This window comes from Phocoena sinus, chromosome 9 (genome assembly GCF_008692025.1).
Source record: "Phocoena sinus isolate mPhoSin1 chromosome 9, mPhoSin1.pri, whole genome shotgun sequence".
Taxonomy (NCBI): Eukaryota; Metazoa; Chordata; class Mammalia; order Artiodactyla; family Phocoenidae; genus Phocoena; species Phocoena sinus.
The window spans coordinates 5,915,856-5,933,963 of record NC_045771.1 but is presented as its reverse complement, the minus strand read 5'-3'; the positions used below and the strand labels follow the sequence as shown (position 1 = coordinate 5,933,963).

General features: G+C 59.6%; 1 protein-coding gene across 6 annotated transcripts in view; it reads right to left on the bottom strand.

Annotated features, from left to right (window-relative positions):
• The window catches only part of SMARCD3 (SWI/SNF related, matrix associated, actin dependent regulator of chromatin, subfamily d, member 3), a 32,367-nt gene that overhangs the window by 2,269 nt on the left and 11,990 nt on the right, over window positions 1–18,108 (bottom strand). The window contains exons 1-9 of one of the 6 annotated variants that reach the window (XM_032642787.1): window positions 7,014–7,263; window positions 6,370–6,585; window positions 3,985–4,196; window positions 2,218–2,260; window positions 1,272–1,394; window positions 1,007–1,165; window positions 679–774; window positions 414–515; window positions 5–166 (exon numbers count right to left, since the gene is read on the bottom strand). In XM_032642787.1, coding sequence (XP_032498678.1) covers window positions 5–166; window positions 414–515; window positions 679–774; window positions 1,007–1,165; window positions 1,272–1,394; window positions 2,218–2,260; window positions 3,985–4,187 — 888 coding nt within the window. In that variant the 5' untranslated portion in view covers window positions 4,188–4,196; window positions 6,370–6,585; window positions 7,014–7,263. Of the gene's footprint in view, window positions 1–4; window positions 167–413; window positions 516–678; window positions 775–1,006; window positions 1,166–1,271; window positions 1,395–2,217; window positions 2,261–3,984; window positions 4,197–6,369; window positions 6,696–7,013; window positions 7,265–18,108 lie in introns of those variants that run through there. The other 5 variants (XM_032642781.1, XM_032642782.1, XM_032642786.1 and 2 more) reach the window with 5 other exon arrangements.

The window sequence follows — 18,108 nt, the reverse complement described above, 5'->3', positions numbered from 1 at the left end:
GTACCTGCTGGAAATACTTGTCCCCGTTGATGTATTCCTTGTCGTGCGAGTCCTGCAGCCTGTTGGTCTTCACGTACTGCCACAGGGCCTGGACGATGGCTGAGCGGCTCTGTGTGTGCAACCCCAGCAGGCGGGCCAGGCGGGGATCCAGTTTGAACTGGGGAGGCTGGGAAAAGGTGACCATGAAAATGAGGTAAAAGAGAGAGTGGAAAGCGCTCAGGGCCAGGCGGCTTGGGACTCAGCGCGGATGCGGTGCCTGGGCTTCTCAGAAACGTGCTCTGGAGAGGGCGGGGTGGGGAGGAGAACGGGATCTCTCAGGATGCGCACCTTTGAGGCCGAGGCCCGCCCCGTCTAGGAGAAAGGGCGTGGGGGTGTGAGGGCCTCACGTGGCGTCGGGGGGGCGGGGCACACACCTGGTAGTCCAGCATCAGGAGCAGCGTGCAGCGCACGCTCAGGTCCCCCGGCCTCTTTACCTGGAACCCATCCGTCTCCTGCGTGGTGGGCGTCCGGTGCCACTGTCCAGGGGATAAGAGCCGGCTCACCTCACGGGCCCGACCGAGCTGGTGGGGCTAGAGCCCTGGTGGCGGGGGCTCCCTCATCCAAACCTGTGCAGCTGACGGGACTGTGTGGTGTGTGGAAGACGGGCAGGTTCAAGGGCAGAGGGGGTCTGGGTCTTACCTCCACTAGGTGGTTGTCAGGGCCGTAAAGGTCTTTGTCCAGCTCAATGACCAAACTCTTGAAGAAGGAAGAAAACTTCCGCTTCTGCTTGCTCGGCTGTGGGAGAGGAGCGGACCGTGGGGGCGGAACAGGGACCGTCGGGGCAGAATGAGTTGGGAGCAGGGTGTGGGGTGGGGGGGCTGGTTGGGCAGGGTAGCACAGTCAGAAGCAGGCCTCCAGCCAGACGTCTCTCTAGACCCCCCCCCCCCCACCAACCCCGGCCAGGGCCGACTTCCTAGCCCTGAGTGCTGGCAGTCTGGTACTGTCCTGGGCTCAGCCCCATACCCACCCCAGGACACCTGGAGAGACCTGGGCCAGGACGTACATCATCCAGGAGCTTCCCCTCCACCCGCAGCTCCCAGGAGGCGATGCTGCCATCAGAGTCCTCAGCATCGGGCTTCGCAGGGTTAAAAGTGTTGGAGATATAAAGACGCAGCTTCCGCTTTTGCTGTAGAGATAAAGAGCGTAGTACAGAGCCAAGCCCCAGCGTGAGCCCGCTTCTCCATTCTGGGAATAGGACTTAGCCCCCTCTTCCTGCCCCCAAGCCAAGGCACCTTCATTGGCCTCTTCAGAGCCTCCTGGATGTCCACCCGCTTCCGCATGATGGTTTGATCCAGTTTCCTCTCAAAGGCCAGGAGGTCCATGTAAGCCTGGGACTCTGGGACCAGCTCCCGGATCTGGAAGAGGAGGAACAAGGCTGGGAACCAGGGGCTCAGCCAGCCTTGCAGGTGGAATGTGCGTGCGTCATGTGGTCCCAGGACACAAAGAGCGTGGCGGGGAGCTGGCCAGGAGGTTCAGGGCGTGGAACTTTGGGAGCAGGAGCGAGAGCTCTCCCCAGGACTCCGAATCCAGCAATAAAGGCCTTGACGTGTGGGGATTAAAAACTGCTTCTCCCACTAGGGAGAAGCAGTGCATCTCATCACTAGGGGCGGCCAGAGCACCCAGGGAGCCCAGCAAGCGCGAGGGCTTCACCTCCTCGTCTTGTCCTCTCCCTTGTCACATGGCCTCTGGGTTTCCCTTGGGTGTCTGCAAAGTGGAGAGGACGGACCCTGGCGTCCCTGGGACAGGTGATGTCGCTGCCTGCCTCTACCCTGGCTCATGGCTGCTCAACCATGCTACTCCTTAGCTAGCTCGGCCTGGGTCCTCTTACGATGCCTGCGCCCTTCACTCCCCCTGCCAGCCTGTGATCCCCGAGCTCTCCTCTCCTCTTTGTCCCACGCTTTTATGTCTTCATACCGCTGGAATTCAACCGACTGCACCCCAGACCCAGTATCTTAACCCTATGGCTCCGCTTCTTCCCTCCACCCCACCCCCTCCCTCTGGCCTGGGGAGCCTCACTTCTTAATTAGCTTTTTGAACAAAAAGTGAAAGTGACTGTGATGCTGAAGCGCAGCTCCTGAGGGGGGAGGGGAAGAGGCACGGGGTGGCGGGGAGGAGGGAAGGAGGGCGGAGCAGCAAAGGGTGGGGGGTGGGCTGGGGGCTGCTGTGAAAGGCACTCACCCTTTGAGGGAGGATTTTGTCAGCCATCTTCCTCCTCTTGGCACTGTACATTTTTTAAAGAAAAAACCAGGTTACCATGGCGACAGATCTGGGAGTAACGAGGCCACCTGCTAAATTATCCCGACATCTCAGCCCGCCTGGCTGGGGTTCCCACAGCCCGCTCGTCTGCCTGCCCAAGGGGCTATGATGCTGGTGTGGGGCACTGGTGCTCTGTCCTCTCAGGGGGGAGCAGAGGTGACCCCGTCCTTTCTCCAGCCTGGGAGCCCCTTTCTGCTCCACCACATCCTCAGGGCCATCGAAGTGAGACTTAGAAGGGGCTGGGGGTAGGGGAGCTGCAGAAGCCTTTGAGGAAAGCTGGGAAGAGGGGAGGACAGAGGAGAGGGAGGATGGATTCTGAGGACTCTCTTTCTCTGCTAAGCAGGGGTGCACGGTCCAAGGTGGCCTGAGCTCAAAGGGAGGGGAGCTGACACCCCTGGCCCATCCCTGGAGCAGGAAATGATGGTGTGAATCTGGTGAGGACTTGCACCCCTGCCACCCTGGGCTTGGAAGGGGACACTGATGGGCAGGAGGTGCTCATACCCTTGGGCCACCTGCCAGCAGGGTCCAGGGACACACCCATAGGTATCCAGGGAGAGTGGATAGGACGTTCTCCTGAGGGGTGGGGCTGTGGCTGGACCTGGGGTAGCAGCTGGGACTTGGACTCCATCCACTAGCTGCTTCTGACTCCCAAAAGCACCCCAGAAAATCCTTGGCAAGTAGAAATTAGAACCCAGCCTAGAGGATGGCTGCATACTGCCCCCTTGTGGTGTTCTCAACCACTGCCCCCTCTCTGTCCAAAAATCTGTTCTAAGGCTAGGCAAGCAGTTTTCATTAAAGGTCTGATTTGTTTTGAAGAAATTATCTATGTGAAACTCTCCATTTATACAAGCTAAATCAGGGACTCTTTATTGTATAAAAGAATGACTCACTTTGCAAAAGAATTCATCATGGGATTCCTATAAATGGTGAATTTTCCTTGCTATGTAAAAAATATTTAATAATGCGGTAAAATCCATATTGCACCTTTTATAAGACTCCATCTGGTGTGCAAAGGGAAGCATGTGTGTTTGGCTAAATAGTGAAACCCAGAGGGGTATCTCTCTTGCCAGGCACGCGCAGGGGCTTTTGGGGTGCAACCAGCTGGCTCAGACAAGTAAATAGGCTGGCCCTTGATGGTTTGGGGGCAGACCTGATCCAGAGGACAGATTGTGGCAACTCTTCAACATCTGATTGATAAAGAATCACCTGAGAGCACAGTGGGGCAGCGACTGGCCACCCACGGGGCACATCCCCAGGCTCCACCCCCCTGGCCAGAGATTCAGATGAAGAAGATCTGGAGTGGGGCTTTTAAACAGCCAAGCCAGCGGGTTCTGAGGAAGGCACCCTGGACAACCACACTAAGAAACACAGTCTAAAGCTCTGCCCTCAGTCCCAGTGCCAGCCCGCCTGCACCCCAAAGACTGAAGCATCACCCAGAACCTGGGGACTGGGGCGGAGAGAGGGACAGAGCAGGTGACAAGGAGAAGGGCGCGACGGCCGCAGCCTGTCTCTACGGTGGGCACACAAAGGAACCAGACCAGTGCCCCCTCAGCCCGCCTCCCGGGAGGGCATCCCACCCAGGACGCCTGTTCCCTGCCGATCGCTCTCCTCCCGCTTCCAATCCCGGTCCTCGCCCACCCCGTCCCTGCGGGTCCTGCGTCCGCCCCCTCTGCTCTGGGCCCCTCTTACCTGCGGCTCCGCGCGGGGGCGGTGGGCACCGGCTGGCCCTGGCTCTGAGCCTGGCTCTGGCCGGGCGGGGGCGCTGCTCGCTTGCGGGCGGGCTCCATGCCCGCGGGGGCCAGGCCGGGTCGCACGGCGGGGCTGCCCATGTACGGGGAGCCCGGGGGGCCCATGGGCGCCCCCTGGTGGGGCATCCGGGCTCCAGACGGCATCCCGGGGCGCTGGGGAGGCGGGGGTGAAGCAGACACAGGCGTCCGCCGGTCAGACCAGGGCCCCTGTTCCAGGCGCGGTGAGCTGCGTCTCTCCCACCCCGAGCCCCCGGCCCGTGACCCTGCTGCCGACGGCTCGAGCGAGGGGTGGGCGGGGGCGCCGGAACCGCGCAGCTTTGGCGGAGGGGGGCTTTGCGTCTCGCTGCAGGAAGCTAACTGAAGCCAGGCAACTGCACAGGGCACTGCCAGCCTCGGATTTGCGGAAGGGGCCGCGAAAATGAATATTAATGGCGCCTTTCAACCTTTTTAAAGGATGTTCACATCCACATGCTCCTCTGCAAGACAGTCGGAGCGGGTCCTTCTCTCCCCACTTGACAGATGAGGCAACCGCGGCTCAAGGAGAAAAGCAACCTAGCCAAGGTCACGCAGCTCCTCCCGGCGAAGGCAGCGCTGAGCGGCCGTTTCCTGAGGGGCTTTTTGCTCTCCGCTGCTTCGTTTAGTTTAGGGGCTGGGCTCCCTGCTCGGACTTCTGCTGCCCCTCTTCCCGTTCCCTGCTTCCCAGTCCATTTCCTGGGCTGTCCTGCCTTGAACTCACCCTTCCCATTTCAACCCACTCTTCTCTCTGGGCCCCTGCCTTTGACGTCCCAGCCCTGATCCCCACCCCCTTCCTCTGATTCCAAGCCTCCCCAGGCAGGGGCTTTGCTGACGTAGCCCATCCCCATAATTTGCTCTCAAGGTGAAGGCTGGAGGCAACCTGAGGGACTGAGGTCAGACCTCACCAGGATTCTCCGATGGGGGGTGGGGGGAGGCTTAACTGGAGATGGGAGGTCCAGAGGGCTTGGGTAGGTCAAAAGTAGCAGCATTTCCTCTTATAGCCATCTCTCCCTGCCCATCCACCCGAATCACCAGAGATGGTCCCATCCTCCAGACCGCCTCTACTCCCCACTCTGCCCCAGTGAGGTCAGAAGTCTGGGTTCGCAGGGGGCCACGGAGAGGGAGATGAGGCAGGTGTATTCCTTTGCCGCTACCCCGGTGCTCAGGGATGTAGATGACATCAAATGTATTGAGTGAAGTGGCCCACAGACTTTTAAAACCTCACTTGTCCAGATTTCAGAAGAGGGGTTGGGGAGGGTCTGAGGGGCTGTCAAGTGGAGGCTGGGTGGGATGGGGGCTGGAGAGCAGGAAGGAGATTTAGCGAGTGATGGTTGCAGACCCTGTGCCCCTGATACCATTCGAGCACCACCCACTTTACCCCCAGGAGTGCAGCTGCTCCCAGGAACAGGGAGCAGAGCCCTAATCCTGGGCTTGGTGAATCCCTTCTAACTGCCGACTCTCCCTCCGGTCCCTCCTGCCTGTGCTACGTCTAACCCTAACCCCCAGCCAGCCAGCTGTCTCTGCCCATCGCCTCTGCGGTGAAACCTGCCTGTCCATGTGTCTGCCTCCCCTGCCCCACCTGACCCTGTCACTCACACCTCCAGGGTGGCAGCCCAGAATGGAGCCCACGAGGCCATTCCCCACCAGCACAGATGGGCCACTGGGAGTGGGGCTCCCAGCCACCCAAGAACTGAAGCTCTAAGTTGGCCAAATAAAAAATCCACGTGTATAGTCCCTCTCCCCCCTAGATGGGCCTTTTAAAAGGGACTCCCCAGGCAGCAACATTAGGACTGGTCACTAGGCTGACTGACATGGAAGTTAGCCCAGAGAGCCCAGTGGCTGGAGGACAGCTGCCCCGGGGGAGCCCCTTTCCCCATCAGATGCTCTCCCACTTAACAAGGCCAGTGGTACTCACTGATCTGCTGAAGAGGCCCTGAGAGGGAGACTTCCAGAGCCCCCAGAGGGCTGTGCCAGCCACCAGGGATCGGCGACCCACACGAAGGGCCAAAATTCTAGGGACTCTGGCCTCTTTTGCTGAGAACATGCCTTCCTTGGGGTCACAACCAAATGTGGCCGCTGTAAACCTGACTGCCTCCTCTATATTGGGCTCCAGCACCAGCACCCATCCCAAGTCCTGGAGCCCCTGCCTCTCCTATTCCACCGCCCTTCCAACCTATTCCCATCCTCTCAGGTCCTCTGGGCTCCCTCAGGCTCCCGGTGGACCTTCCAAGCTTGCTTGTGGCAGGACGGTGCTGCCCGGCCCCTTTGGTCTCTAGGCCTCGCGTCCCTGACCCCAGCCCTTCCTTCACACCTTTGAGGCATTAGGGACATCAGCTTCTGGTGGCTGAGTCTGCCGAGGGATCCTCAGACCCCTTAACTTGGGGTCTGTCCCTAGAGAGGGCCTCTCTCTGGCCTTGATGGCAGAGGCCGTCAGCAAAGCCCCAGAGTCTTCCTGCCGGGATGCAGAGGTTGTTCAGCCCTAGGGCTTCCGGCTCACAGTGCCTACAGGGTCACCTGCTCCTTGCTCCTGAGACACAGAGAAACACTGTCCCAACGGATTAACAGCCCAGCCCAGCGATGCCATGTCCCCCACCCCCACCCCCAGGGCAGGGGTAACACCTGGGCCCACAAGGAAAAGAATGGAAGACAACACGTCGGGTACCTAGGGGAGCCCCCACTTGAGGGGTACAGTCCCCGAGTCCCACCCCCAGCCCCTGACAGGAACCCCTGCAAACGCCTCCCTTCCCCGACCCGGGCACCCATCCCCGGCCAACCGCCTGACGACGTGTTCGGGTGCCAGGGCGCCGGCACAGTCCTAGGGCTGGGCCGCGGGCCGTGGCGCTCCCGCTAGAGGGGTGGGAGAGCGGGAGCCCCCCTCCCGGCCCCTCCCGACCATCCCTCCATTCAGCCCGAGCCAGCTCGCTCTCCCTCCCCCTCTAACTTTCCCCCACTCACCACCCCATGGACCAGAAACTCAAAAAGTTTGCTTTTCGTGGCTTTGCGCGCCCCTCCGGCAACTTCGTCCGCGGCCATCGGGGTGGGCTCAGCGGCTCCTCTCACTCTCTCTCTCTCTCTTCCTCTTTCTTTCCCTTTTCTGCCTTTTTTTTTTTTCCTCCAACTCTCCCCTCTGAGTCCTGCTGGGCTCTCTCACACTTCTACTCGAGCGGAGTGGGGAGGGGGCCCCTTCAGGGCTGCCCTGACGGCCCACGGCCCACGCCGCCGCCGCCCGCCCGCCCGCCCGCCCGCCGCCGCCGCCGCCGCCGCCGCCGCCGCCGCCGCGGCTGCAGCATTCCTGCACTGATAAGACAGAAATAGTCCGGCGGCCCGGGGTCTGCCTGTTGACTCGGCGGGGACAGAAAAGCCTGCCTTTCCAACCCTCGCTGGCCAAACAGCGCAGATAAGCGGCGAGGCACGCCGGCCAGCCCGGCTCCCGGGCGCTGGGCAGCGGCACTGCAGCCCGAGGCCGCCCGAGGGCCGCGGGGAGGCGGCGCGGGGAGGGGACGCGAGGGGAGGTGGCAGGGGGCTCGCCGGCCCCCCGGCCTCTCGCCGCAAATAGTTTCTCGGTTAGGGAATTCGCCGGCAGGGCCAGGCAGGGAACAGTCAGTTCCAACTTTGCCCCCAAGTGGCTCCTGCTGCATTTCTGAGGCCCTTTCCCCAGAGACCTGGCAGGCCAAGTAGGGAAACATTCGCTGGAAGGAATCCGGGGGGAGCCGGAGCCCGGAGGAGGCCTTTCTCCTGCACCGGGGCGGCAGGCGTGGGTGTGCCCCGGGAGGCGGGGTGCCCCTGCGTCCACAGATGTGTGCGCCCTTGTCTCACCCGCCGTGTGTGTCTGCACCCTCGTGTGGGCACGGCTCGGGGCTGTGGGTGTGGGTGTTTATGTGCGTGCACACACAAATGCCTCCTCTGTGTGCCTCTCTCCACGAGAGCCTCCGGTGCGCGCGCGTGCGTGCGTGTGCGTGTGTGGCGGGACGCGGTCTGTGCCTCCCAGCCCTGTGTGAGTCTATTTCGGGGCATGTGAGTCTTTGTCTCTATGTGAGACAGTGAGGGCAGTAGGGGAGGTATTTCGGAAACAGGGAGGTGGATCAGGCTCGTGAGAACAGGAAGAGAAGCTGTGGGGGCAGGCCAGGAGCCGGCGTGGACGGCGGGGGGGCGGGGGCAGAGGGAGGTGAGCAGGACCCGACGGCTCTGGAGTCGGGGGTGGGGTAGGGGACCCTGAGGAGCTGGGGCGCTGGGTGTGGGAGGGCGAGCCTCAAGACCCCAGAGAAAGCAGGGGTAGCGGTGGGGCTACAAGGGAGCCCCAGAAGCGGTGGCGTGGAGGGAGCTGGCAGTCGCTGGGGCGAAGGAGGGACAGGATACAGGAGGGGCAAATCCTGAGATTCCCCAGGCCAGAAGCCCTGGCCCCGCCCATGCCCCCAAGGCCACACCCCTCTCTCCTCCTTCTGGAGGAAGAGCCCCAGGGCTTTGGGACAGAGTGGGTCAAGTTTATGGGCCTCCTGGGGTTGTACTGTCAGTATCCAGGTGAGGATGGGGCAGTGCCTGGGGGAATTTGTTGGGAAATTTATCTGAAATACTGAAGACCCAGCATTACCCTGGGGCGGGGTGCAGTGGGGTGGTCCTGACCCTCAAACCTTCAGAACGCCTTCAGAGGTCAGGACAAAGAACCGAGGGAGTGTTCTGGCTACGGAGCCTTTTTTGCCTGCAGCCTGATTTCCTTGGGCCCCCTTGTGCTTCTGGTTGTCACCATCCATTTAAGTGCCCACTGTCAATCCCCTGAAAGGCTAGAGAGGGCCTGTGGTCCACGATGCCCCTCCTCTACCACCAGCTTAGCAGGGGACCTAGAGATCCCCTTCCTACTACATCTGTACCCAGGCTTACCCCACCCCCCCCACCCCCCCCACCCGCCCCCGCCAGACCCACACTCTCAGAGACTGGGCCCTGCTGGGGTGGGAAGGGGTGGGTGTTTGCCATAGGCCATGAAGGTGGCTGCTGGTAACCTGAAGTCTGAGGCTGGTCTTAAGTGCCACTCTCCCTCCGTGCCTGCACACAGGGACTGGACGTGACCAATGCCTGCTACCACTTGCAACCACCCAAAGCTCAGTGGCCCAGTGGACAGAGCTCATTCTCTGCCACTTACCTGAAGCTGTGCCTCACCATGGGCACCCCGCCCCCCTGTGCGTGCTTCTAGCATGGACATGTGACACCTTGGAGGTTCTGGGGGACAGGGGCAGGGGCAGACACCTCTAGGCTTTATGTAAAGCTCCGAGGTCCCAACGCTTGGAGAGGCCTTTTGGGAAAAGAAGACAGCAGAGGAGGTGCATCAGCACAGTGGGAACGCCAGGCATCTGTGAGGGGGCTGGTCTTGGTGGTGGAGGAGATTGCAGGAGGTGGTTAGGACAACCGAGGTGAGTATCGCTCAGGTCCATAGATAACAGCCTCCTGGGCCACCCCCGGGTGAGCGCCTTGCCCTGCAGCCCCCTCTCTGGGAGACATCCTTACGCATATACAGGCAACAGATGTATAGGGCATACCTGCCCCCAGGCACACACACCAATGCAAACACCAGAGGAACAAGGAGACACATGGATTTGCACACACAGGCGCAACGTGATCACCCATGCAGCCCGCTCGCAAGGCCTCAGCCAGCAGACACGTGTGCATGATGCTTTTACAGGGGCGACCCTAGGTGTGCGGACACCGGGGAGCCTTAAGACCAGAAAGCAGAGGCGCCAGTGATGGTGTCCCGGGCCAGGACGTCCACCTCACAAAGGCCAGGCTCCCCAACGGCCCAGCCCCAGAAGGGCGCTCAGCAGTGCCATGCCGCCCGCCGGCTCCTGCGTCCTGCCGGGTGGGAAGGAGGCCCGGGGGAAGCCCCGATTCCAACGGGCAGAGGCCCTTCCTCCCGGCTCAACCCGGCCCTTAGGCTCGGCCGACCGGCCCAGGCCGCGCTCCGGGCAGGCCGTGCGCGTGTCCGGGCAGAGGGCGGCCGCCCGGAGCCGGAGTCCCCCCTGCCGTCCCCCCATCTCTCCTTCCCTCGCCGAAGCACCACCAGCACCAAATGGCAAAGCGCCGCTCCCCGCGCAGGGAGAGATGCGCCGCGACCGGCGGGACTGGCTCGGCGGCCCCCCCACGACGCCCGAGCGGGCGGCGGCCAGGCGCTGGGGGGCTCGTCCGGGACCGCGGCCGCCCTCCCTCGCCCTCACCCGCCCGGTAACCGGGCAGCGGCGGGAGCCGGGCCCGGGCATGCGCACTGCGGCCTCCCTCCCGGTGAAGGTCAGCCCAGGGCCTAGCTGCAGGACTCAAAGGCGGCGGGGCGGGGTGGGGGGGGCGGGAGGCGGAGGAGGGAGAAGGGATGCAGCGGAGAGACTTAACTCCTTCCCCGCAGGAGGATGGCCACCAAGGCTGGGGCCGGAGCCTGGAGTCCCACCCTCCCGCCTTCTGCGGAGGTCCCGCGGCGGGCACACAGCTCAGGGGGAGGGGGGAGGAGGGAAGGAGGGGGAAGCGCGGGGGGGGGGGGGCGGGGGGGCGGGAGAATGGAAAGAAGGAGGCTAGAAGAGGAGGGAAGCCGGGAAGCAGAGAGGGAGGAAGGCGAGGGAGGAACAAAGGAAACCAGACTGGAGGGAGAGACCTCTTTCCGCCGTCTATATCCCCAGCAATGAAGCTTTCCTTAGTGACATGAAATTACCGTCATACACTGGGGCGCGCGCGCGCGCGCGTGTGTGTGTGTGTGTGTGTGTGTGTGTGTGTGTGTGTGTGTGTGTGTGAGAGAGAGAGAGAGAGAGAGAGAATGAAGTGAGACCACCTGGAGCTTTCAGGCTGAGGACTCCTGATTTCTGTCTGGTCCATCCCTAAACCCAGCCAGCCCCCACTTTCTCCTCTGGTCACTAAACCCCAGGGCATGCCAGGAGGCCCAGAGGCAGCTCTGATCCAGCCTACCTGCCTGGTTCAAGTCCCAGGCCCCCAGAGAGCCCTGGCTAGACCTCAGGGCCAGGCCCAGCCCCCAGGGCTGGGTGAAGGGGAGTCTGCACCTCAGGCCCACCTCCAGCGAGGGGCTTCCTCCAGCCAGCAGACAGGACATCCGCAGACAGGACGGCGGCGTTGTGGCACAGTCCTCGCCTCCTCCTGGCTACCCCCACTGCTCTTCTCAGGCCAGAGCAGCGCTGGTCACCTCCCTCCTTGTGTGAGAATGTTTCTGTGCCCAGGACATCCTCTGCTACTATCAAGGGGTTTGTCTGTCTCTGTGTCACTTCATCTTTCTGTGTCAGTTTTGCAAACACAAACAAGAGAGACAAATATGATAGAAAGAAGCAGAAAAAAAAAAAAGAAAAGTAGGATGCCAAAACCACCGTGTGACCTTGGGCAAGTCACTGTACCTCCGTGTCCCTCAGGGAGTGAAGCGCTGGGCCTCTGGGGCCCAGAGGGAAGGCCCATTTTGCATTCACAGCCAGTTTTCTCTCACTCCCCTCAGGGCCACCATTAATCAGGTGGTCCCACGTAGCAAAAAACGAGCCACGCTAGCTTGGACCCCCTTCTGGTGAGGATGGGGTCTGTCTGAGGGGGGGTGTTTATATGGAATAGTGATGGGTGCTATAACTGCCCCAGCTGGCTGCCACAGCCTAGGGGCTGGAACATAGGGTGGGGCTCCACCTGGAGGGGGGCGGCAGGTAGGTGTCCCACAGAACTATCCTTGCTCCCCACCCATCTTCCTCTGGACCAACACTGGCCTGTCTGGCTAGATTCGGGGCAAAAGCAAGAGGGATCTGAGGCCTCAGAATCCCCAGGACTCCAAGCAGAGGCGAGCCTCTTCCTCTCTTCTGGCAGCGTACGTGCCTGCCTCACTCCACCGGCCTGGGGAGACCCACCCATCCCCATACACCCACTGTGGGGCTGCAGCCATCCCTCCTGCCCTGCTTGTGCCCCAGGGCTCCCAGATCCCAGCCATCCTCTTTCTTGGCAGACAGGAGCCCCATCCCAGTGCCTGCGATTCCTCTCCTCTTTCTCCCACAGCTCAGTGCTCCCTCCTGACCAGTGCCAGGGTAACCTCCTGGTGGTCAGCGCCCCTGTCCTCCTGCCAGGAAGCTTCTGAGGCCTCTGCTACTGCTCTGACCAGGTGGCCAGAGGGATTTCTGGGAACCACTGCATTCTGAGGTCTGGAATGTCACCTGAGTGAAGAAAACTGAATACGCAAAAAAGATTCATATACACACTACCAAATGTAAAACAGATAGCTAGTGGGAAGCAGCCACATAGCACAGGGAGATCAGCTCAAGCAGCCACATAGCACAGGGAGATCAGCTCGGTGCTTTGGGACCACCTAGAGGGGTGGGATAGGGAGTGTGGGAGGGAGGGAGACGCAAGAGGGAGGGGATATGGGGACATATGTATATGTATAGCTGATCCACTTTGTTACACAGCAGAAACTAACACAACAACGTACAGCAATTATTCTCCAATAACGATGTTTAAAAAAAAAGATTCATCTGCATTGCCTTAAAGATTTTCGGGGGGAATTAAGCCAAGTGGAAGTGGGAAGCAGAACGTACAGATGAAACATTCACGGAAGCCACACGCGGGCCTGGTCTCCCCATGTCTTAAACTTCATTAGGAGGCAAGGGCGAGCCCTGCTCACAGGGTCTGAAAGGGCACTTTCTACTCTGTCCCCTCCCCTCCTGACGCAGCGCTGCCTCTCTGCCCTGGCGGCCCCTGGGGGCGCCCGCCTTCCTGTCCCCGTGCCCTTGTTCCCACTGCATCAGGAGCCATGGAAAGCCCCAGACTCCCCTCAACTCCTGCACCCCCGGCTCCACAGGGCTCTGGGCGCCCCTCTTCCGCTGCCATCTCCCACCGAGCCCTTCCCTGTGTGGTCTGTCAGAAGGAGAATCTCCAATACACTTGGCTACTTCTGTGCACATCCCTTTTGCCTTCTTGTGATGTAGCTGGGCTCCCCGCTGAGTAACCCCCCCAAACCCTCCATGTGGGGGGCAGTGGTCTTCCCAGAGTCCCCACTGCCACTGGCCTCGAGGCAGGGCAGGGACCCTCCTTGCCCCTCATTGCTGCTTCCAGACCCCTGGCTTTGCATCTTACCCCCACGTACGTACGGCGCCTTCTTTTCTGGAGGCTTCTAGCTCCTGGCTCACAGTCACTCCTCTGTCACCCCCGACCTCTTCCCGCTGCTCTCCTGGATCCTCACGGACAGCCCTTCCCATACCCCAGGGCTCTGGGTTCCTCGGCCGCCTCTCCTCCAGTGACCCTCTACCCTCCCTCAGTCACTCACGCCAGCGTCACCTCTTGGACCCTGTCATTCCAGGACCTGTGCCCCCCCAATCTCAGTCCTAAGCTCCCCACTCTCAGACCACCATCTCCTTTTTGTCCAGCCCTCTGACCCCCAAAGCCTGTACGCCACTGGAACCACTGGTCTTTTTTTTTTTTGCGGTACGCGGGCCTCTCACCGCTGCGGCCTCTGCCGTTGCGGAGCACAGGCTCTGGACGCGCAGGTTCAGCGGCCATGGCTCACGGGCCCAGCCGCTCCGCGGCATGTGGGATCCTCCCGGACCGGGGCACGAACCCGTGTCCCCCTGCATCAGCAGGCGGACCCTCAACCACTGCACCACCAGGGAAGCCCTGGTCTGTCTCTTTGACCTGCACCCCTCATCACAACCACACCGCCCTGACATATACTCTTTTTCATTTTTAGTTATGGTAAAACATACATAACGTAAAATTTACCATTTTAACCTCCTTTGCATATACTCTTGACTCTCTTACTTAAGAGTTAAACTCGGCTTCACCAACTCCTCCCCTGCACCCCAGGACCTGAATATGGCTGGAGAGACGCATCACCGCCCTAACCTGGTCTCACTGTCACTTCCAGAGCTTGGACTTCAACTGGCCTCATCCTGCCCTGCCGTCCCCCTCTTTCCCTAGACCATTCAGGTCCTTTCCCGCTCCCACTCCCTATGTGAGTTTTCCACATCTTCTCCCTCCTCCAACCTCCAACTCCTGCCCCCCTCACTCCCAGCTGATGCCCTTGCTTCCCACTTCCCTGAGAAAACAGAAGCTTCTGAAGAACTTCCAGAGTTCTCCACCTCCTGGCAACTCTCTCGCCTGGTTCCTACAGCTGAGTTATCAGTTATCTGTGCTCCGATCAAAAGCCGGCCATCCCCATGCATGTGAGCTCCTGTCCCCCCCAGCACACTTGAGGGCGTTGCTCCAGCAAATCTCCCCCACACCGTCACATCAACAGCTCAGCTCTCTCTATTGCATTGCTCCCATCAGCATGCTAAAGCACTGTCACCTTCCCTGTCTGAGAAACGCTCACATAACCTGCTTATCCCATTGGTTACTGCCCAGTTGCAATACAATTTCTCAAAAGAGTTGTCTACGTTTGCTGTCTCGGTTCTCCTCGAATTCCAGTCCCTCCAGGCGCACGTCTCATGGCCCCACTGAAAACACTGCCGTCTGGCCGCCGCCCATGATCCCACGTCGCCAAGTGCAGCCGTCAGTCCTCGGGCATCACCTTGCTTCTCCAGCCTCAGCATCCCACACAGTTGATCACTCTCTCCTCTTTTAAATACTCTTCTCCCTTCACTCGTAAGACACTGCCCTCTCCTGGTTTTCCTCCTGCCTCCCGGCTGCTCCTCCTCTGTCTCCTTGGCTGTCTGGACCTCTCTCCCTCTCAGGGTGGGGTGCCCCAGGGCCAGTCCTCGGTCCTCTTCACTGCTCTACAATCATTCTTTGGAGATTTTATCCATCCCCCAATCTCAGAGTTTTAAATGCCTTCTATATGCTGACAACTCCCATTTTCCTCCAGCCCATCTTCTCTCCCAATCCTTGGACTCATGTATCCAGTTGTCTGCTCACATACTGTCGATTCCACCTGGACCCTGAATAGATATGCCCACAATGAAACTCCTGCTCTCCCACCTCAAACCTGGCTCACTACCCACTCTCCTTCCAACCGCTCAGGCCTGTGACCTTGGCACCATCCTGGAATCCTGTCTTTTTCTCACATCCCACATCCAATCAGAAAGCAAGTCCTGTTGGCTCTGGATCCAGCATCCAACCCCTTCTCACTTCTCCACTGCTACCACCCTGGTCCAATCCATCAATAATGAACAGCTTTGCTTCCAACCTGGCCCCCGACCCTCTCTTCTCAACACGCAACCAGAACGGTCCCCTTTTAGGAAGGGGAGTCAGATGGCGTCACTTCTGCTCGAAACCTTCCCAAGCCCCGCCCCCATCTCACTGCCAGTGAGGGTCAGGTCGTGCAGGTCCCCGGACCCAGCCCCATGCCGCTCTCTGCTCCCTCTGTGTCCTCACCTGCTGCATCTCCGTCACTCTTCTCTCTGCTCCAGCCTTCAGGGCTTGGAGCCTGCTGTTCCCTCTGCCAGGAATGCTCTTCCTCCAGCTGACTGTCACCTCCCTGAAGTCTTTGTTCCCATGTCCCCTTCTCAGTGGGGCACTCTCCGTCCACCCTATTAGAAGTCACCACCTGCCCCTCCCCTGCCAGCTCTTTGTCTCTTTCATTCTGCTGGGTTTCCTTCCCGTCCTGCACACCTTCCTCCATCCTTTATAACCTACTTACTTATCACGTTTAGCGTTCACTTCTCTCTCCCCCGTTAGAATGTAAGCGCCCCAAAGGCAGGGATCTTTATGCCTTGTTCATGGATAAACCCCAAGGAGAGACCCCAATACCTCAAAGGTATGGGTAAAGAGAACCCACTCCCAGTCTACTGAGGATTGCCAGCGTGCTTGCGAACGCTGGGTGATGTTACAATCCGGGCTCGTGTTTCATAGGATTGATAACAACATCATCTCAGATGTGGGAGTCTGCTGTCGAACAAGCGCTTTCACACACACCAACCTGTGTAACTGACAGAGACGCTGCCGGGTGGGGGCTGGGATCCCCCTCCTAAGGATAAGGAAGAGGAGGCTCTAAGGACCTGTGGGACCTGCCAGAAGTCACTGTGCTGTTACAGGCTGGGGCTGGGGCTGCAGAACGGGTCTCCCAACCTCAAGGTCCCTGCCTTCTCTCCTTCATCTCAGTCTGCCTCTCTGATGGCCCCTCACAGAGTGCCTGCCTGCTGGGGATAGACACACACACACACACACACACACACACACACACACACACACACACACACACACACACAAGCACGTGTGCCCTGCCACCTTCCCCAAACACCTGCTTTTTAAAGAAGGAAATCAATATCCCCAGAGGCCTGTGCATTTAAGCTGAATTACCCTCAATTATCTTTTAAAATACACTCCCCAAAATTCTCAAGCAGATTGTTTCAAACATGGGAATATAAATTCTAGAAAATTTGCCATCGAGGTGTCTAAAATAAATGTCAATGCGTTGGAGGAAGTTGCATCATTTCCTATGTAAGAATTACCTTTTAGCCGAACAAATGAAACCCAGTTAAACTCTGAACAAGCCCCTGGCTCCTTGCTCCTGTGGGCGGATCAGCGGGCCGTTCGCGGGCTTCTCCTGGCTGGACAGATGGACACACACGTGTGTGTCCGTGGAACTCCTGGGTAGGATCCACGCACACGGATTGCCACGCTGGCACGCCGCCCTGTCCTCCAGGAGCCACCGCAGGTACTTCCTTTGGGAACACATGGTTACCTGCTCACAGGCCACGGGCAGCCCCAGTGCCACCTCGTCCTGCCTTCCTGGCACCACGCGATGGCCACAGGTCTGGAGAACTCAGAGGGCCCGCCCTGGCCTAAGAAGGGTAGGAGAAATGATCCAAGCAAAAGGCAAAAGTCTCCGTCGATGCACAGAGAGTCCCAGGCTTCTTGTTGAGAGGAGAAGTCTGTGAGGGTTGCCTGTGATCAAGCATTTCATGGTCAAAGCCCGGCTCAGCCCACCCCCATGTCCCCACACAGCACACCCTGGAAGTCTCTGGGGCTCAAACAGCTGTGGTGACACAGGAGGCCTCGTGAAGACTCACCATGGAGCGGGAGGGGAAGGGAGACGGAGTGGGGTGGTCTCAGGCCCTGGACCTGCTTGGTGCACCACTCCTGGTTTCTGCAAGCCTTTGTAACAGGCCAGCTGGTGTCCCTCACCCCGACCTGTATAATGAACCCCTCCAGGTAGCCCGTCCGCCTGCCCTGACCCCGTGCCTCTTGCTCCCAGATCTGGGCACTTGCCTTGGCCACTGCAAGCCCGTCTGTCCTGGGCCAGGGCTGTGACAACGGGGCCTTACTGCCCTGCCCGTTGCTCCTGTTCTTCTGGGGTCCTGTCCTCCCCCAGGCCCTGAACCCACTGCCCTCCCTGGGTGAGGTCTCTGTAGGCTCCATGGTGTGACGGCTCTGAGCTTGGACTCAAGAACAGGGCTTCTCACCCCTGCACTGTTGACATTTTGGGGCTGGATAATTCTTTTTTTTTTTTTTTTGGCTGTGCCGTGCGGCATATGGGATCTTAATTTCCCGGCCAGGGATCGACCCCAAGTCCCCTGCATTGGAAGCACGGAGTCTTAGCCACTGGACCACCAGGGAAGTTCCGTGGATAATTCTTTATTGTGGGAGCCGTCTCGTGTATCGAATGATGCTAGGAATATCTCTAGCCTCTATCCAGTAAATTCTACCAGCACGTTCCTCTCCCCATCTCTTGGCATTGTCCTTTGTCCCTGGAGGGTGAAATTGCCCAGGGTTGAGAACCACTGCTCTAGAGTCAGACAGTCTTGGGATGTCATGTCTGGCGCAGCCTCTGAGTGACCATAACCTTGCACAAGTCACTGTCAGCCTCATTTTCTGTGTCTACAAGACACAGAGCCCTTCACCTGACTCACAGGTGGATGTGAGGATTAAAGTGAGGTCGTATAAGGACTTCCCTGGCGGTCCAGTGGTTAAGACTCCGCGCTTCCACTGCAGGGGGCACGGGTTCGATCCCTGGTGGGGGAACTGAGATCCTGCATGCCACAAGGCGCGGCCAAAAAATTAAAAGAAAAAGAAGTCGTGTGTGTGCAGACTTCAGCACAGCGTCTGGCACAGAGTAAACACTTAATGAATCGTCTGCTATTACTAGCTTCCGCTGCTAAGCCTGCCAGAC